At 41.7% G+C, this 15,805-nt stretch overlaps 1 protein-coding gene across 1 annotated transcript in view; it reads left to right on the forward strand.

Moving 5' to 3' along the window:
- The window catches only part of si:ch211-168d1.3 (ras and Rab interactor 2), a 35,127-nt gene extending 23,887 nt beyond the window's left edge, over positions 1–11,240 (forward strand). The window contains exons 9-12 of the mRNA XM_034164837.1: positions 2,053–2,361; positions 3,273–3,404; positions 4,619–4,788; positions 10,531–11,240. Of these exons, the coding sequence (XP_034020728.1) occupies positions 2,053–2,361; positions 3,273–3,404; positions 4,619–4,788; positions 10,531–10,854 (935 nt within the window). The 3' untranslated portion in view covers positions 10,855–11,240. The remainder of the gene's footprint in view (positions 1–2,052; positions 2,362–3,272; positions 3,405–4,618; positions 4,789–10,530) is intronic.
- Positions 11,241–15,805: the final 4,565 nt, after the last annotated feature.

Consider the following 15,805-nt stretch of genomic DNA (forward strand, 5'->3'; position numbering starts at 1 on the left):
ACTGACTGTGCACTCAAGTAGGACCTGCGCGGGGACCACGCCCACTCTGTGCCCCTACGGGGACCACGCCCACTCTGTGCCCCTGCAGGGACCCACACGGGGACCACGCCCACTCTGTGCCCCTGCAGGGACCCACACGGGGACCACGCCCACTCTGTGCCCCTGCAGGGACCCACACGGGGACCACGCCCACTCTATGCCCTGCAGGGACCCACACGGGGATGAGCAGGCTCTCCCCAACCTGTGCACATAAATCACACAGAACTGATTCTTCTTACACATGAATTATTTAATGGATTTATGCAACTGAGTTGGATTAAATTCTGAGCACAATCTCATAAAAGCAGAAGGCAGTCGAGCGGCTTTACTATGAGGAGCATAATTCAGTGGCGGCTGCTGGCGGAGGGGTGACGGCCTTCTGTGATAGATGGTGGGCCGGCCAGGCCGTGGGGTGGGGGGGCAGAGTCTCATTCACTGGAGCTCGTATTCTCTCTGCTGTTCAGAAAACATCACCAGCCATGCACGGCGCGCACGGTTCCTGTCACGATTGTAAAGACGCTGCCGGGTGTTACTTTGGAAGTATTGTCGATGGAGCTTTTTGGCATAGTCCAGTGCGTAGGCTTTCTTACTCTCAATGTGGGCACGTGCATGTGTGCGTGCACGTTGTCAGGTGTGTGTGTGTGTGTGTGTGTGTGTGTGTGTGTGTGTGTGTGTGTGTGTGTGTGTGTAAATGATGATGGATGGCTGCCTGGCAGTGCAGAGGCTTCAGGGGAGCGCGCGCGGCCGCTGCAGCTCTGCTTTCCTTCCTGTGCTCTGATTTATCTCACATTGCGTTGGTGGGAGCCATTTGCATTTTTTTTTTCTCCCCCTCATTTATCATAAAAAGATATCGCAGTCCCACGCTCACTTCAAGAGCGGCACGATTCACGGCTGGGTGGGAGGGAGGGAGGGAAATAGGCAGGTTACCCTGATCAGGAATCGGTTACACCTCTTGGCTGTAGTCAGATTACATGTAATCTGTTCCTCTCCAGAACGGATGGAGGGATGCTGGGATTGAAGAAGATGATGAAGGTTGTGAGTGATTAATCATGAGGGAGAATCATGTAGTCAGGTGGAGGAAGGAAGATATTGAAGACAGGTGGAGAGTTTTTACCCACATGGAGGATCACAGTGTGCACGTGCATGAGTTTGTGCCACATCAGGCCCTAAAACACTAAATCTCCAAATTATCAAAGCTTGATGACATCACATTTTTGATATTATAACCGTGTTTGCCTCCTAAACAGTGTATTGTTTTCTTTGGTGTGTATGTGTGTGTGCATGCATGCTTGTGCTCGTGTGGACAAGATAACTCAAATTTGGCTGGATGGATTTTTTTTCAGACTTGGTGAGAATATAACCTGGATAGATATCTTGAAGTGACTAGATTTTGGAGTAGTTTGAACAAAGCTCAAGGAAAACATGATCAGAAAAACAGATTTTTTTTTTTATTCTCAACACCCAAGAAGCCTAGACGGATGATCATATGGTAAATGTACTGCACCTCTATGGCACTTTTCCATCTGAATCAGAATCTCAGTGCTTTTCAATAGTGCCTCACATTCACCCATTTGCACACAGACGTCTGCGCTCAGCTGCACACCGGCAGACAGATGTAGATCTACTTGTATGTTGGTGGCGCTGCGGTGTGAAGAGCGCGTCTCCGATGCCTTTTTTTTAAAATGTCCTGCAAGAAAATGCTTTGAGCCAACGGCTAAAATGAATTCTATTTCTCCTCGTTCTACTCCAACACAAGCTGTTCGAACTCTCCGTCTGCCGTGAAGTTGAGACAAAGCTGCAGACTTCAGCACTTCTCTCCAAATAATCCACAGTGTGTTTTTCTGGTCTTATTTATTCCACAAGCAGCTCCAGCAGACACGTCACTTTAGTGCAGACTCTTTGGATTTTGCTCAGCCGTCCATCAGAGTGATTGACACGTGTGCTGACACTCGGGTGCCTGGCGGCGAGCGGGCGGTTCACACTCATGTCACGCCTTCTCTTTGGCTTCCTCAGACCTGGCGCTGGAGCGAGCCATGTTCTCCTGTGTACTCAGGCCTTTGAGGGCCCAGCTGGAGAAAGCTTTGGCTGCTTTGCATAACCAGGACGGCTCCACCCAGCGCCTCGGCCAGAAGCTGCTCCAGCTGAAAGGGGAGGGAGCCATGGAGCGGCTGGGCATGCGGACGGGCGTTCCGGATAGCCGTGGGGTGGAGCGGGTCAGGCAGAAAATGGTGATGATGCAGAGGACGCACTCGCCCATCGATAAGGTCCTGCTGCTGCTGCAGATGTGCAAGTGTGTCCACAAGGCCATGGGCTCGATGCACGGTGAGACCACTCCCACAGCATGTGCACAGAAATCTTTATGGGTTTAGAAGACGATGCAGAGTTTTTAACTTTGAGGTTATTTTTTTAAAGTAATGTTTGATATTCAGTGGATATGTTTTTGTTAATCTGTTCTTCAGGGTGAAGGTCAACATTCTGTGCAGACATTCAGTGTTAAAAAAAAGTGTTAAACTGTTCCTGCATGACCTCTGACCTCTGTTCTTTGCTAACCTGCTATGATGCCTCTTTGATATCATTGCAGTCATAGATTTGGTAAAATTATTATTATTATTTCATCTTTTTTTTTTCCACATGCTTTTGAAAAAATCATTCTTTTTTCCAGCATGAAGGTGTGTAACTGCTGATGCAACAGACAAAAGTTGCATTTTGCACAATTTCTTCAATCACAACCAAAGAACCCGGTCATGCCTACAGAGTTGTCTGGGTGTCTTGGTGGCTTCCCTCACCGGTCTCCTTCTTACACAGTCACTCAGTTTTTAAGAACTACCTCCTCCAGACAGATTTACCGCACAGTACCACAGTGTTTCAGTGTTTGTATTTCTTAGTTTGTTTGTTTTGTTTGTTTTTTAGTTGTAGGTCAGCTTTGCCGTCACTGTGCTCGATCGCAGGCCGGCCATGCCTGTCTGAAAGAAGATGGATGAAAATATTTCGGTCCTAGATTTTTTTTTTTTTTTTTCTTATGAGATTCTCAATTATGTTTTTGGGTCAGAATTATTTTATTGAAATCAGAAATGTCTTCCTTTCATCCATTCTCAAGACTATACCTCCACCCTGTGGTAACTAATGGAACTACACATGAGTCAGACCGGGGTAGAGGCTCTTAGAAACTCCAGATACATGATTTTGGATGATCTGTGTTGAAAACAAAAATCTTTAATTTATTTTGTTTCCAGGACAGGAAGTGAGCTGGGAAGACTTCCTGCCTTCGCTGTCTTACGTGATTGTGGAATGTAACAGGCCGCACATCCTGATCGAGGTGGAGTACATGATGGAGCTGTTGGAGCCTTCTTGGCTGGGTGGAGAAGGTGAACAATCCTGCTCTTAGTTAACAGCTCCTTCTTTTGTCCCAAATTCCTGCATTTAATGACCTTTTTAATAGAACGTTTTGATTAAAACTGCACTAATAAATTTGCATAACATGATGACCTTTTTAAATAATCATACATTGATGCATCAGAGTTTTTGACACATTGAATAAGCTGTGCTGGAGCTACTCTTGTAATAATTATGAGAAAAATAATCACTAATAATAATATACTATTACAAAAGTGATTAATTTTTTTTCCAAGTATGAATGTGTTATTTTTTTATATTTTATATTCACTGAAAGAGGAACTGGTTACATTAGTAATGTATAATAGTGTTTAAATTGGGAGACGGTTGGGCAAGTTACGTTACGTAGTGAAGGAGAGAGAGACGTTTCCTCACAGAAATCAGAGAAACAAAACTGTTGCTTTGTGATTAAGAGCAGTTTTGTTGTAAAACACAACTCTGCAGAAAGGATTTTGTCTTAATGTCGCCAAAGCAGACACGGTTGAGAGAAGCCTTGACCCAAGACCACTGCTGCTGTCCAGGTGCTCTGCGTGACCCCTTTAATTTAGACTGTAGCGTCATGACCTGGAACATACAGGTCCACTGTGGGTAAGGACACACCCACAACTAGAAGGTAGTTTGTCGAGCTGACTATTAGAATCCACCCACCGAAACCAAACTGAGATCTGTGTGATGTCATAAGGCAAGAATGTCTTTAAAGATAAGTAAAGGAAACCGTATGTAGTGATGTCAAATAGATTAAAGAAATAAAAGGGAAAATGTCCAAATCTGAGCACCCTTCAACCAGGCGTCAGCAATCCCATAACCTCCACCCCCTCCTCTGTCAGTTGAAGGAGGTGTGAAGTCTGATCCCAGATCAGAGTCTAACAGTATTTGGTATTTAATTAGTAGTTCAAAGTAGTTTGGGATACAGTGGGACTCACAGACCAGGGTTTGATTCAGAGTCTGTGCTTCAGGCTACCTGCTTGTCTTTGGAAAAGACTCTGCATGGTCCCAGTCCAGTGGCTTTGACTGGGGACATCGCTTGTGATGGACTTGCATCCCATCCAGGGGAAGTCTTAAGCTCTTATCCACTTCATGCTGCTGGATCCTGGGATGAGCACCAGCCCGATGGGTTCCTGAGCCTGTATATGACTTGTTAGTACTTCTGTTTGGGACTGAAGTGCTTCCATTCTTTGACCTTCAGGTGGTTACTACTTGACCAGTGTGTACACCAGCCTGTGTCTGATCCAGAGCCTGGACAAGGAGCATCCTTTTCCAGGCTGCATGGTACCAGAGGCCCAGGAAGCCCTGAAGGAGTGGAGCTGCAGAAGGAGCCAAGAGGCCCAGAGACAAAAAGAGAACCAGCAGAGCCAGGTACCCGGGTTTGTGGTTCCTGTAGCTGCCTGCTCAAACTGAAAGAGCTGCTGCTGGTTATCATTATTCATGGAAAAACTAAATGAAATGCAAGTTTTTGTGTTGTCCAAAGAGTATATGTAGTTCTCATGACATTGTTCTTCCAACCTGTTGACTTATCTGTTGGCTGTGTGGAGAACATTTGTGTGGAAGTGATTTGTTGTTTTTAAAATGAGCTGTGGTCAGGTGGAATGCTGTCACCAGGGGGCAGAACGTCTAACACGAGAGCTGTTCTGTACTTTATAAGGTGTGATATTCAGATGCATCTTACATAAGTGGGTTCATGATGCATGTACACACAAGAAAAAAGTCAAAAACAACCATTAAATTAAATAAGAGTAATACAAAACTTTACTGTTTAAATGCTTCACCTCAGGGGGCTTTGGTGTCTGTTGGTGCAATCTGACTACAGACTGTGTTCAGTATAAAAACTAGACAAACCCTCTGTGACGTCACCAGTTATTGTTTCTGAAGAGCGGTTTTGAAGCTCAAATGGGTCGACTCCAGGTGCCACCATCTTACTTAACTCTGTCTAATTCAACCATCAGTGGAGCAAATGTCACCTGCTAACGGTGCTAGCATATTCATTAAATAATAATATCTCTTAGATGTCCCATTAGTACAATTAGCCACACAGCAAGCCATATTATGACAGATATCTGTGATTAAAATACTCAAAGGACAGGGTAAAGGTTAGCACGTAGCTCAGTTTATTAGGTAATATGTAGACCTGGGTTTGAGTCACGCTCATGCTACCTGTCTGAAATTCTTGGACAAGACACTTGATCTGTATTGCTTGCTGTATAGCTGTAATTGGGTACCAGCTTTGCCTGGGGAAGTAACCTGTGTTGGACTGGTGTCCCCTTCTGGTGGAGTCATAGACTCTCATCCACTTGACGCTACAGAATCGAGAGATGAGCGTCGTTACCAGCAGGCCTCAGAGCCTATCCAGGACTTACTTACAGTATAGTCAGAGTTATTTTAACAATGCAATCAGTGTAAGTAAAGAGAAGAAGAAGAACAATAAAGAAGCTGGAACAATAACAAAATGAAAATGGCAGAAAGTTCTGCCAACAAGGATGTTTGTACTGATCAATGGCAGAACATGAAGACATTTAAGTCACACTTTTAAATTGTATTTTAAATTGAAAGAAGAAAGAAATAGCATCAAAATCCTTGTGATAATCCACCCAGAGAGGTCACACACGACATTAATGATACTGATGGAGATAAACATGATGACGATGAAATTGTCCAACATTTATGAACCTTTTGACGAGGTTGAACTGAAAAACTCATCAGCGATGAACTTGAGTGTTTCTGATCTTGCTGATGACCAAGTGTCCGCTGGTAAAGCTCGTGCAAAAACCGTGAAGTATTTTAGCTTCAGCTGGAGGTCTGGGAATAGACCCCCCCACCCACCCCCTTTGTTTGCATGAAACGTGTTTAAAATTCATTACAGACGATTAGTTTTCCTGTGTTTTTTCGAGGTAATCCCCTGTTCTGGGGATGCCAGTGTTCCGACGCCCCGCTGCACTCGTACCCACACTGAGGCTTTGATGTTTGCCGACATTCTCCCATGATCCACTGTGCCAGCCCCGTATTGGTGGGAATAAAAGGCATTGTCTTCTCCAACGTTTCTGTCTGATCACGTGGTTCCTTTCCTGGCTTCAAATAGCCGATCTAACTCACCCGGCAGCCAGATTTTCCACTGACACAGGCGGGGATCAGTGAGCCAAGTGCTATGAAGAAGTGGGCGGTCAGATAACATGAAATTTACTGAGCTGCATCTACTCATCGAAGCAGGCAAACACAATATGCACACGGACAGCGAGGAGCTCAGTGACTCAGTAAGTTGACCGTAGACCCGTTGGTTTTGTGTGTTTTTGGTGGATTTTTGCTGGTGCACCTGTTTGTTGGGGTAGTTTCTCATCTTTGGATGTCTTTAAAGGATTATGTTCAGTATGTTTTTCGGTGGAGGTGTGTGCCTCATGGAGCGTTGTGAGGGCATCTGTAGGTGGTTGAATCTGGCATTATATAACCACTTTGGCACAGTACAACTGGTGGCAACTGTTTGAAGAGTAGCAAGACTTGTTTGATTGGTTGGGTCCTTTTTTCTGGTGAAGCAAAAAGCAAAGAAAAAAAACAGAAAAGAAACATTTACATGCAGCAAACTCGTCTGCATGGAATAACTTTACCAGAACACCAAAGGTGATCAGGTTGTAGTTGCTCTGCATGCTGCTGCTGCTGCTGCTGGTGACTTCATGCTAAGTGATATTTGGAAAAAGAGATGAATGGCCACGACTTGTCTACCCCCCCCAATTATTTAAGTGTTTTCTCATAATAATGAAACTGTAAGTAATAATTAAGAGACAATATCTCAATTGTTAGACAGGAAGTTGTAATTTTGACAGAATCTCATAAATTTGGCATACTGTCATAATGATGAGATATGAAGAATTAAAGGGTCAAAAATCATTTGAGTTATTAGTTGGTAAGTCATAATTGTGATTAATGGAAATCGAGGGTTTAATTTGAAGATACCAACAGGGGCTGAGCCAGAAAAAAAAATTCTCAGTGGTGGGGGGCCAGGATGGAATCATTTTGGGGTATCATAGTTGTTCATAGGTACAAGTGTCCCAAGCTACTGATTATTACTGCAGTTGTGAGTGCAAATGTTCAGCTCACTGTCCAAGCACTTATGGACTCACTGCTTTTCCATAGAATCAAAGCTTAATTCACAAAAACACTAACAATTACAACCCCTGGCAATAATTATGGAATCACCGGCCTCGGAGGATGTTCATTCAGTTGTTTAATTTTGTAGAAAAAAAGCAGATCACAGACATGACACAAAACTAAAGTCATTTCAAATGGCAACTTTCTGGCTTTAAGAAACACTATAAGAAATCAAGAAAAAAAAAATTGTGGCAGTCAGTAACGGTTACTTTTTTAGACCAAGCAGAGGGAAAAAAATATGGACTCAATTCTGAGGAATAAATTATGGAATCACCCTGTAAATTTTCATCCCCAAAACTAACACCTGCATCAAATCAGATCTGCTCGTTAGTCTGCATCTAAAAAGGAGTGATCACACCTTGGAGAGCTGTTGCACCAAGTGGACTGACATGAATCATGGCTCCAACACGAGAGATGTCAAATGAAACAAAGGAGAGGATTATCAAACTCTTAAAAGAGAGTAAATCATCACACAATGTTGCAAAAGGTGTTGGTTGTTCACAGTCAGCTGTGTCTAAACTCTGGACCAAATACAAACAACATGGGAAGGTTGTTAAAGGCAAACATACTGGTAGACCAAGGAAGACATCAAAGCGTCAAGACAGAAAACTTAAAGCAATATGTCTCAAAAATCGAAAAATGTACAACAAAACAAATGAGGAACGAATGGGAGGAAACTGGAGCCAACGTCTGTGACCGAACTGTAAGAAACCGCCTAAAGGAAATGGGATTTACATACAGAAAAGCTAAACGAAAGCCATCATTAACACCTAAACAGAAAAAAACAAGGTTACAATGGGCTAAAGAAAAGCAATCATGGACTGTGGATGACTGGATGAAAGTCATATTCAGTGATGAATCTCGAATCTGCATTGGGCAAGGTGATGATGCTGGAACTTTTGTTTGGTGCCGTTCCAATGAGATTTATAAAGATGACTGCCTGAAGAGAAGATGTAAATTTCCACAGTCATTGATGATATGGGGCTGCATGTCAGGTAAAGGCACTGGGGAGATGGCTGTCATTACATCATCAATAAATGCACAAGTTTATGTTGATATTTTGGACACTTTTCTTATCCCATCAATTGAATGGATGTTTGGGGATGATGAAATCATTTTTCAAGATGATAATGCATCTTGCCATAGAGCAAAAACTGTCAAAACATTCCTTGCAAAAAGACACATAGGGTCAATGTCATGGCCTGCAAATAGTCCAGATCTTAATCCAATTGAAAATCTTTGGTGGAAGTTGAAGAAAATGGTCCATGACAAGGCTCCAACCTGCAAAGCTGATCTGGCAACTGCAATCAGAGAAAGTTGGAGCCAGATTGATGAAGAGTACTGTTTGTCACTCATTAAGTCCATGCCTCAGAGACTGCAAGCTGTTATAAAAGCCAGAGGTGGTGCAACAAAATACTAGTGATGTGTTGGAGCGTTCTTTTGTTTTTCATGATTCCATAGTTTTTTCCTCAGAATTGAGTGATTCCATATTTTTTTCCTCTGCTTGGTCTAAAAAAGTAACCCTTACTGACTGCCACAATTTTTTTTTCCTGATTTCTTATAGTGTTTCTTAAAGCCAGAAAGTTGCCATTTGAAATGACTTTAGTTTTGTGTCATGTCTGTGATCTGCTTTTTTTCTACAAAATTAAACAACTGAATGAACATCCTCCGAGGCCGGTGATTCCATAATTATTGCCAGGGGTTGTATTTTAATAACTTTTCAGCAACGCTATATGAGACAAACTGGTGGGTTCACTGTATCTTGCATGATTGGGTCACCAATAGGGTGACCTGCATTCAGAATGAGGTGGTTATGTCCATCCCAGACACCCCTCACGCTGCCTACAGATACTAGCTCAAAAGTCACAAAGTGCTTTGACAAATTATATGATGGTGAGCAATCATTAAAATATGTCTAAGATGGTGCATCATAATTACAAGATACTAAGCATTAATATGAGGTAGTACCTAGAAAGTCTTTAATTACACTTCACACTAAGTCATCATTAAGAGATACAAGGGCATAATTCTGTCATTGTCACATAAAATTACGAGATAAAGCCAGAGCAACAAGGCATTATTACAGTCTATTATAGTAATAATTAATTAAGTCATACTGTCATCAGTCTGTGAAACAGAAATATGGATAAGATTAAAAAGTCAACATTACTGATACTCAGGCATTGTTATGAGATGTAAAGTCAATGAGATATTAAGTCACCAAAAGAAGATGAGAAGACACCGAGTTATTATGAGATCTTAAGTCAACATTATGAAAGTGCAAGTCATCATTATGGCATACTAAGTTAACATTGTTGTGACACATATTAAGTCACTTTCTCAAGACTCCAGGTCACCATTCTGAGATACTAAGTCACTGTTATGAGATACTTTGTCACATTAGAAGATAGTATGTCAACATTGTGTCTTCATTATGAGATGCGAAGCTCTCATTGTGACAGGCACAATTATAGCGTACTAAGTCATCATGATTAGTGACTGAGTAATACGAGATGAAAAGTGACCTCAACAGGACACTTGGTCATCGTTGAGACACTAAGTCACCGGCCGTTATGAGATTGTAAATCAACATTGTGACATTAATTCGTGGTTATGTGATACTGAGTCATAATTTAAAACATACTAAGTTACCATGAATTATGAGGAAAAGGCTGCTGAATGATGAGGTGGTAAATATTTTTTTCTATTTTGTTTTCACTTGGTGTGAACGGGCTTCCATAGAGAGGAGAGCAATCTTATGAAGATGATTTCAATATGAAGCTCTTTGACCTGTGTGGGAAGTAGAAGCATTGTTTAGGTGGATAATCATGCCGGCACCGCGCTCACTCCTCCTCCCCCTCTCATGACCTCACTCCATAAGCCCCTTGACCTTTGTTTTCCATCAACACCATGTATATTCACTCTGCTCTCTCTCCATCTCTCCTCCTCCTTCCCTCCCTTCAGAGGTGCGTTCGGATACTCTTCCAGGAAGGGGAGCGGAGCGCCGTGCGGACGTTGCAGTGGAGGGCCGGTGAGACGAGCCAGGCTCTGGCGCAGCTGTGTGCCGCCACCTTCGGCGTGTCTGACCCACAACAGTACACTCTGTACTGGCGCAGTGGCGGCGAGATGAGGGCCCTGCCGCCGCAGGCCCAGCCCCGGGACCTGGCTAGCCACAGTGAGGGAGGTCCCTCGCTGTCCTACTTGAGGACCGACCACGACTTCAGCAAGATGAGGCGGCTCACCAGAGGTGGCGCTGTGGACCTGAGCGAGTCTGTGTGTGAGGAGTGAGTGGGTGGGCAGGAGATGGGGGGGCGGGGGGGGGGGGGGGGGGATGGTGGACGGGTCTGACTCTCGTTCTCTCCGGTGCTGTGTTGTTGGGACATGATGAGAAAAACTGAAACCTTTCTCCAAACTGGGAGCAGACCTGAAACTTTAAACCACAAACGAACCCCCGAACGGACCAACCGGACAGGCCCAACATCGGGGCTGTTGCCAAATGTAGTACTGTGTACCACAGTGCTGGCTGTTGGTGTAAAACGGAAAAGGTTTAATCTGTGAAATCATGTAAGAAAAGGATGTGGTTGTAATTTGAAACAAGGAGCCGGAGTTGTACGCTGAAGACGTTACATCATTAAAAGCTGAGGAGGCTCCGATCCAAAGATTCTGTTGCCTGGGAACAAAATGACTTTCTGTATGCACACCATGAGGCACGTGGTTGATCTTAGTGATGTAACATTTTCTCAGTATAGTTATGGGTTATTGTAAAAGACACTTGGATGTTTTAGTGCTTTAGTTTTAGTCGTTTAAAAAAAATCCTGCAGATTTTTGGATGTATCTGAGACACATCTGCTGCCCCTTGAAGTAATTTTTCCTCCTTTTAAAGCCAAGACCAAACCTCCGAACCAAAGTCAAGTGAAGAAGTATAGTCTGTAGTGACATTTTACGATTTTAACAAATCGTTAAGTGTTTGTTATTCTTACAGGTAGATGGTTAAGGAGCTCGACCGTACTCGTGTGAAGCACTTTTGTCAGGAACTCGGGGTGATGTGGCACCAAAGGTTGTGGGACCCAAATGCAAAAACTCACAGACAATGGAATTGAAATTGAAAGGCTTTATCGGTCAAAAAATGAGCTTGGATTCGGTACACAGTTAGGCAGTCATGGATGCAGAGGTACAGATAGTCGGCAGGCCAGGGCGTCGTCAAAAAGGCAGGCTCAGGTCTTTAACACAAGCAGACAAAGTACGTGGGCAGCAGCAAGATGAGGTCACAAAACAGAGCTGGGTCAGTACACGGCAAAACAAGGCAGAGCTATGAAAAGGCTGGTACGAGGACTGTGAAAATCAACGAACTGGCGGGGCTTGAGTGAAGACAGAGAGTTTAAATAACCAAAGTGGAAATGAGGAAAGTGAGAACAGGTGTGTTGGAAGAACCAGGAAGAGGGCGTGGCAAACAGAAGAAACAGAAAAGTTCAGGTGGGCGTGACTTAGTGCAAAAATACTGAACAGCAAAAACCAAAAGGTAATTCTGAAGAAGAAAAAACAGAAATAACAAAATGCAGAGACAAGTGCAATGAGACAGAGATGAAAGAAAACAGAAAAAACAACTAAACATCATGACATGCAAACGGAAAGAAATGACCCCAAAAACTAGTACATGTTAAAGTGGACAGACCAGCCAGAATATAAAAGACTAAGACAAAACTAGAACGGAATTGACCATGGCTAGAGTATAAAAACTAAGAACAAAATGGCAAACAAACCCACAGACGACAGAATAACAGATAATGCCTAAAATGACTAAACATAATACAAGAAATTAAATAAACAGAACAAAACCAAGACTGAAGTGAAAACTAAGGTAACAATTAATGAAAACAATGTGGCAAAACAGCTACTAAGACAAAACTACACAATACATGAACGATGAACAGAAAACAAAACCAATGAAAACATGAACATGGCAGGAATGCAAATACAGATGTACAGAACAAGAAAGCAAAGATCAATGAAAAAGTCATAACAGAAAGCACATCAAGGGCAGGACCATGACACTTTGGGATGACTCGGTATGATTTGAGATGATTTGTATATAAATTAACTGAAGTAGGGCTGCAAATTATTTTTATAATCACCTGTGAATGTCAAAACATCTCTCTCTCACACACACACACAAAAGGTTGCCACAACCCTTGGAGACATCTTGAAATTGCTTTATTTAATCAGCAATCCAAAAGCCATTTCAGTATTTTTCTTAAAATTATCAGTCAAAACCAGTTTATATGAAGTTAAAACATTTTAAAACCAGTTTAAACCAAATTATTATTGATTTTAAAACTAGGTCAGAAGAGCTAATGTCTTAAAATTGTTGAATACCAGTTTAGTCTATAAAAGCCACTTAAAACAGTTTAAAATGCATTAATATATCATTAACAATCTCTAATTTACTCTTTAAATCCACATTAAACCAGTTTATCATTGATTTTAAATCAGGTTCAGAAGTACTAAAATCTTAAAATTGAAATACCAACATAGTGCATAAAAGCCACTTAAAACTGTTTAAAACACTTTAATAAGTCATTATTAACATAATCCCTAATTTAGTCATATTAAATCCACTTGAAACCAGTTTACTGTCGTTAGATGTACAACCCCTGGCAATAATTATGGAATCACCGGCCTCGGAGGATGTTCATTCAGTTGTTTAATTTTGTAGAAAAAAAGCAGATCACAGACATGACATAAAACTAAAGTCATTTCAAATGGAAACTTTCTGGCTTTAAGAAACACTATAAGAAATCAAGAAAAAAAAATTGTGGCAGTCAGTAACGGTTACTTTTTTAGACCAAGCAGATGGGAAAAAATATGGAGTCACTCAATTCAGAGGAAAAAATTATGCAATCACCCTGTAAATTTTCATCCCCAAAACTAACACCTGCATCAAATCAGATCTGCTTGTTAGTCTGCATCTAAAAAGGAGTGATCACACCTTGGAGAGCTGTTGCACCAAGTGGTCTGACATGAATCATGGCTCCAACATGAGAGATGTCAATTGAAACAAATCAGAGGATTATCAAACTCTTAAAAGAGGGTAAATCATCACGCAATGTTGCAAAAGATGTTGGTTGTTCACAGTCAGCTGTATCTAAACTCTGGACCAAATACAAACAACATGGGAAGGTTGTTAAAGGCAAACATACTGGTAGACCAAGGAAGACATCAAAGCGTCGAGACAGAAAACTTAAAGCAATATGTCGAAAAAATCGAAAATGCACAACAAAACAAATGAGGAACGAATGGGAGGAAACTGGAGTCAACATCTGTGACCAAACTGTAAGAAACCGCCTAAAGGAAATGGGATTTACATACAGAAAAGCTAAACGAAAGCCATCATTAACACCTAAACAGAAAAAAACAAGGTTACAATGGGCTAAGGAAAAGCAATCGTGGACTGTGGATGACTGGATGAAAGTCATATTCAGTGATGAATCTCGAATCTGCATTGGGCAAGGTGATGATGCTGGAACTTTTGTTTGGTGCCGTTCCAGTGAGATTTATAAAGATGACTGCCTGAAGAGAACATGTAAATTTCCACAGTCATTGATGATATGGGGCTGCATGTCAGGTAAAGGCACTGGGGAGATGGCTGTCATTACATCATCAATAAATGCACAAGTTTATGTTGATATTTTGGACACTTTTCTTATCCCATCAATTGAACGGATGTTTGGGGATGATGAAATCATTTTTCAAGATGATAATGCATCTTGCCATAGAGCAAAAACTGTGAAAACATTCCTTGCAAAAAGACACATAGGGTCAATGTCATGGCCTGCAAATAGTCCGGATCTTAATCCAATTGAAAATCTTTGGTGGAAGTTGAAGAAAATGGTCCATGACAAGGCTCCAACCTGCAAAGCTGATCTGGCAACAGCAATCAGAGAAAGTTGGAGCCAGATTGATGAAGAGTACTGTTTGTCACTCATTAAGTCCATGCCTCAGAGACTGCAAGCTGTTATAAAAGCCAGAGGTGGTGCAACAAAATACTAGTGATGTGTTGGAGTGTTCTTTTGTTTTTCATGATTCCATGATTTTTTCCTCAGAGTTCACTGAGTCCATATTTTTTTCCCTCTGCTTGGTCTAAAAAAGTAACCGTTACTGCCACTATTTTTTTTTTTTCCTGATTTCTTTTAGTGCTTCTTAAAGCCAGAAAGTTGCCATTTGAAATGACTTTAGTTTTGTGTCATGTCTGTGATCTGCTTTTTTCTACAAAATTAAACAACTGAATGAACATCCTCCGAGGCCGGTGATTCCATAATTATTGCCAGGGGTTGTACTTAAACCCAGTATAAAATCAGACTGTTTAGATTAGTAAAAAAAACAACTTTGAAGCATTTTAGACTGGTATATACACTTGGCAGCATGGTGGCTAAGTGGTTCTCATGCCCACTCCCCCATGTAATGTAGAATTGCGTCAAGAAGGGTATCCGTTGTAAAACCTGTGCCAAATCATCATGCAGATGCATATTTGATTTGCTGTGGTGATCCCGAGTGTAAATGGAAACGCCAAAAGAACTTATAGTTTTACTAGTATATGGTTAGTGTAAAATCTCTGTAAAACCAGTCAGAAGTAATTCTCAAGTTGAATCAGTTTGAAGCAGTTCATTATTTAATTCCATTTGAAAAATCATTTAAAATGCTCTTATGTGCAGATGAAAAATATTTTCACTTAGCATAGATTCAAGCTGTTTTAAGGTTATTAATTTAATGTTTTGAAACCAATTAAAAATGTTAAATTTACTTCCATTTAAAATATTGTCAGAGGTTTAAAAGCACTTTTAAAGTAGTCATTGTTTCAGTTATAACAGTTTTTAACCTCTAAACTAGTTTACCTCAATCTGCCATTTTAAATCCAATTTAAACTCATTCAACATGAGCTTAAAACAGTTTACGCTATTCCATCCTTCCACCAGCTCTTTGTGCCACAACAAGAAAATTTACTTATTTTAAAAGTTGTAAGACTCACAGCACCTCATTCATTCTGGTGTGTGACAGCGTACGCAGGCTTGATGATGTACTTGCCAATATTTATGTGTTCTGCCTGCCAAACAGAAGTGTTCTGCGGTAGTAGAAGTGCAAACCAACCTGTACCGTGCAGTACCGACCCAAACCGCTCAGTGGAAACAGGGCTGTCAGCATACAGTGGCTAAATCGTCAAGGTGTGACAGGGCACTTAAATGAG

Source organism: Thalassophryne amazonica, chromosome 23 (assembly GCF_902500255.1).
Source record: "Thalassophryne amazonica chromosome 23, fThaAma1.1, whole genome shotgun sequence".
Classification (NCBI taxonomy): domain Eukaryota; kingdom Metazoa; phylum Chordata; class Actinopteri; order Batrachoidiformes; family Batrachoididae; genus Thalassophryne; species Thalassophryne amazonica.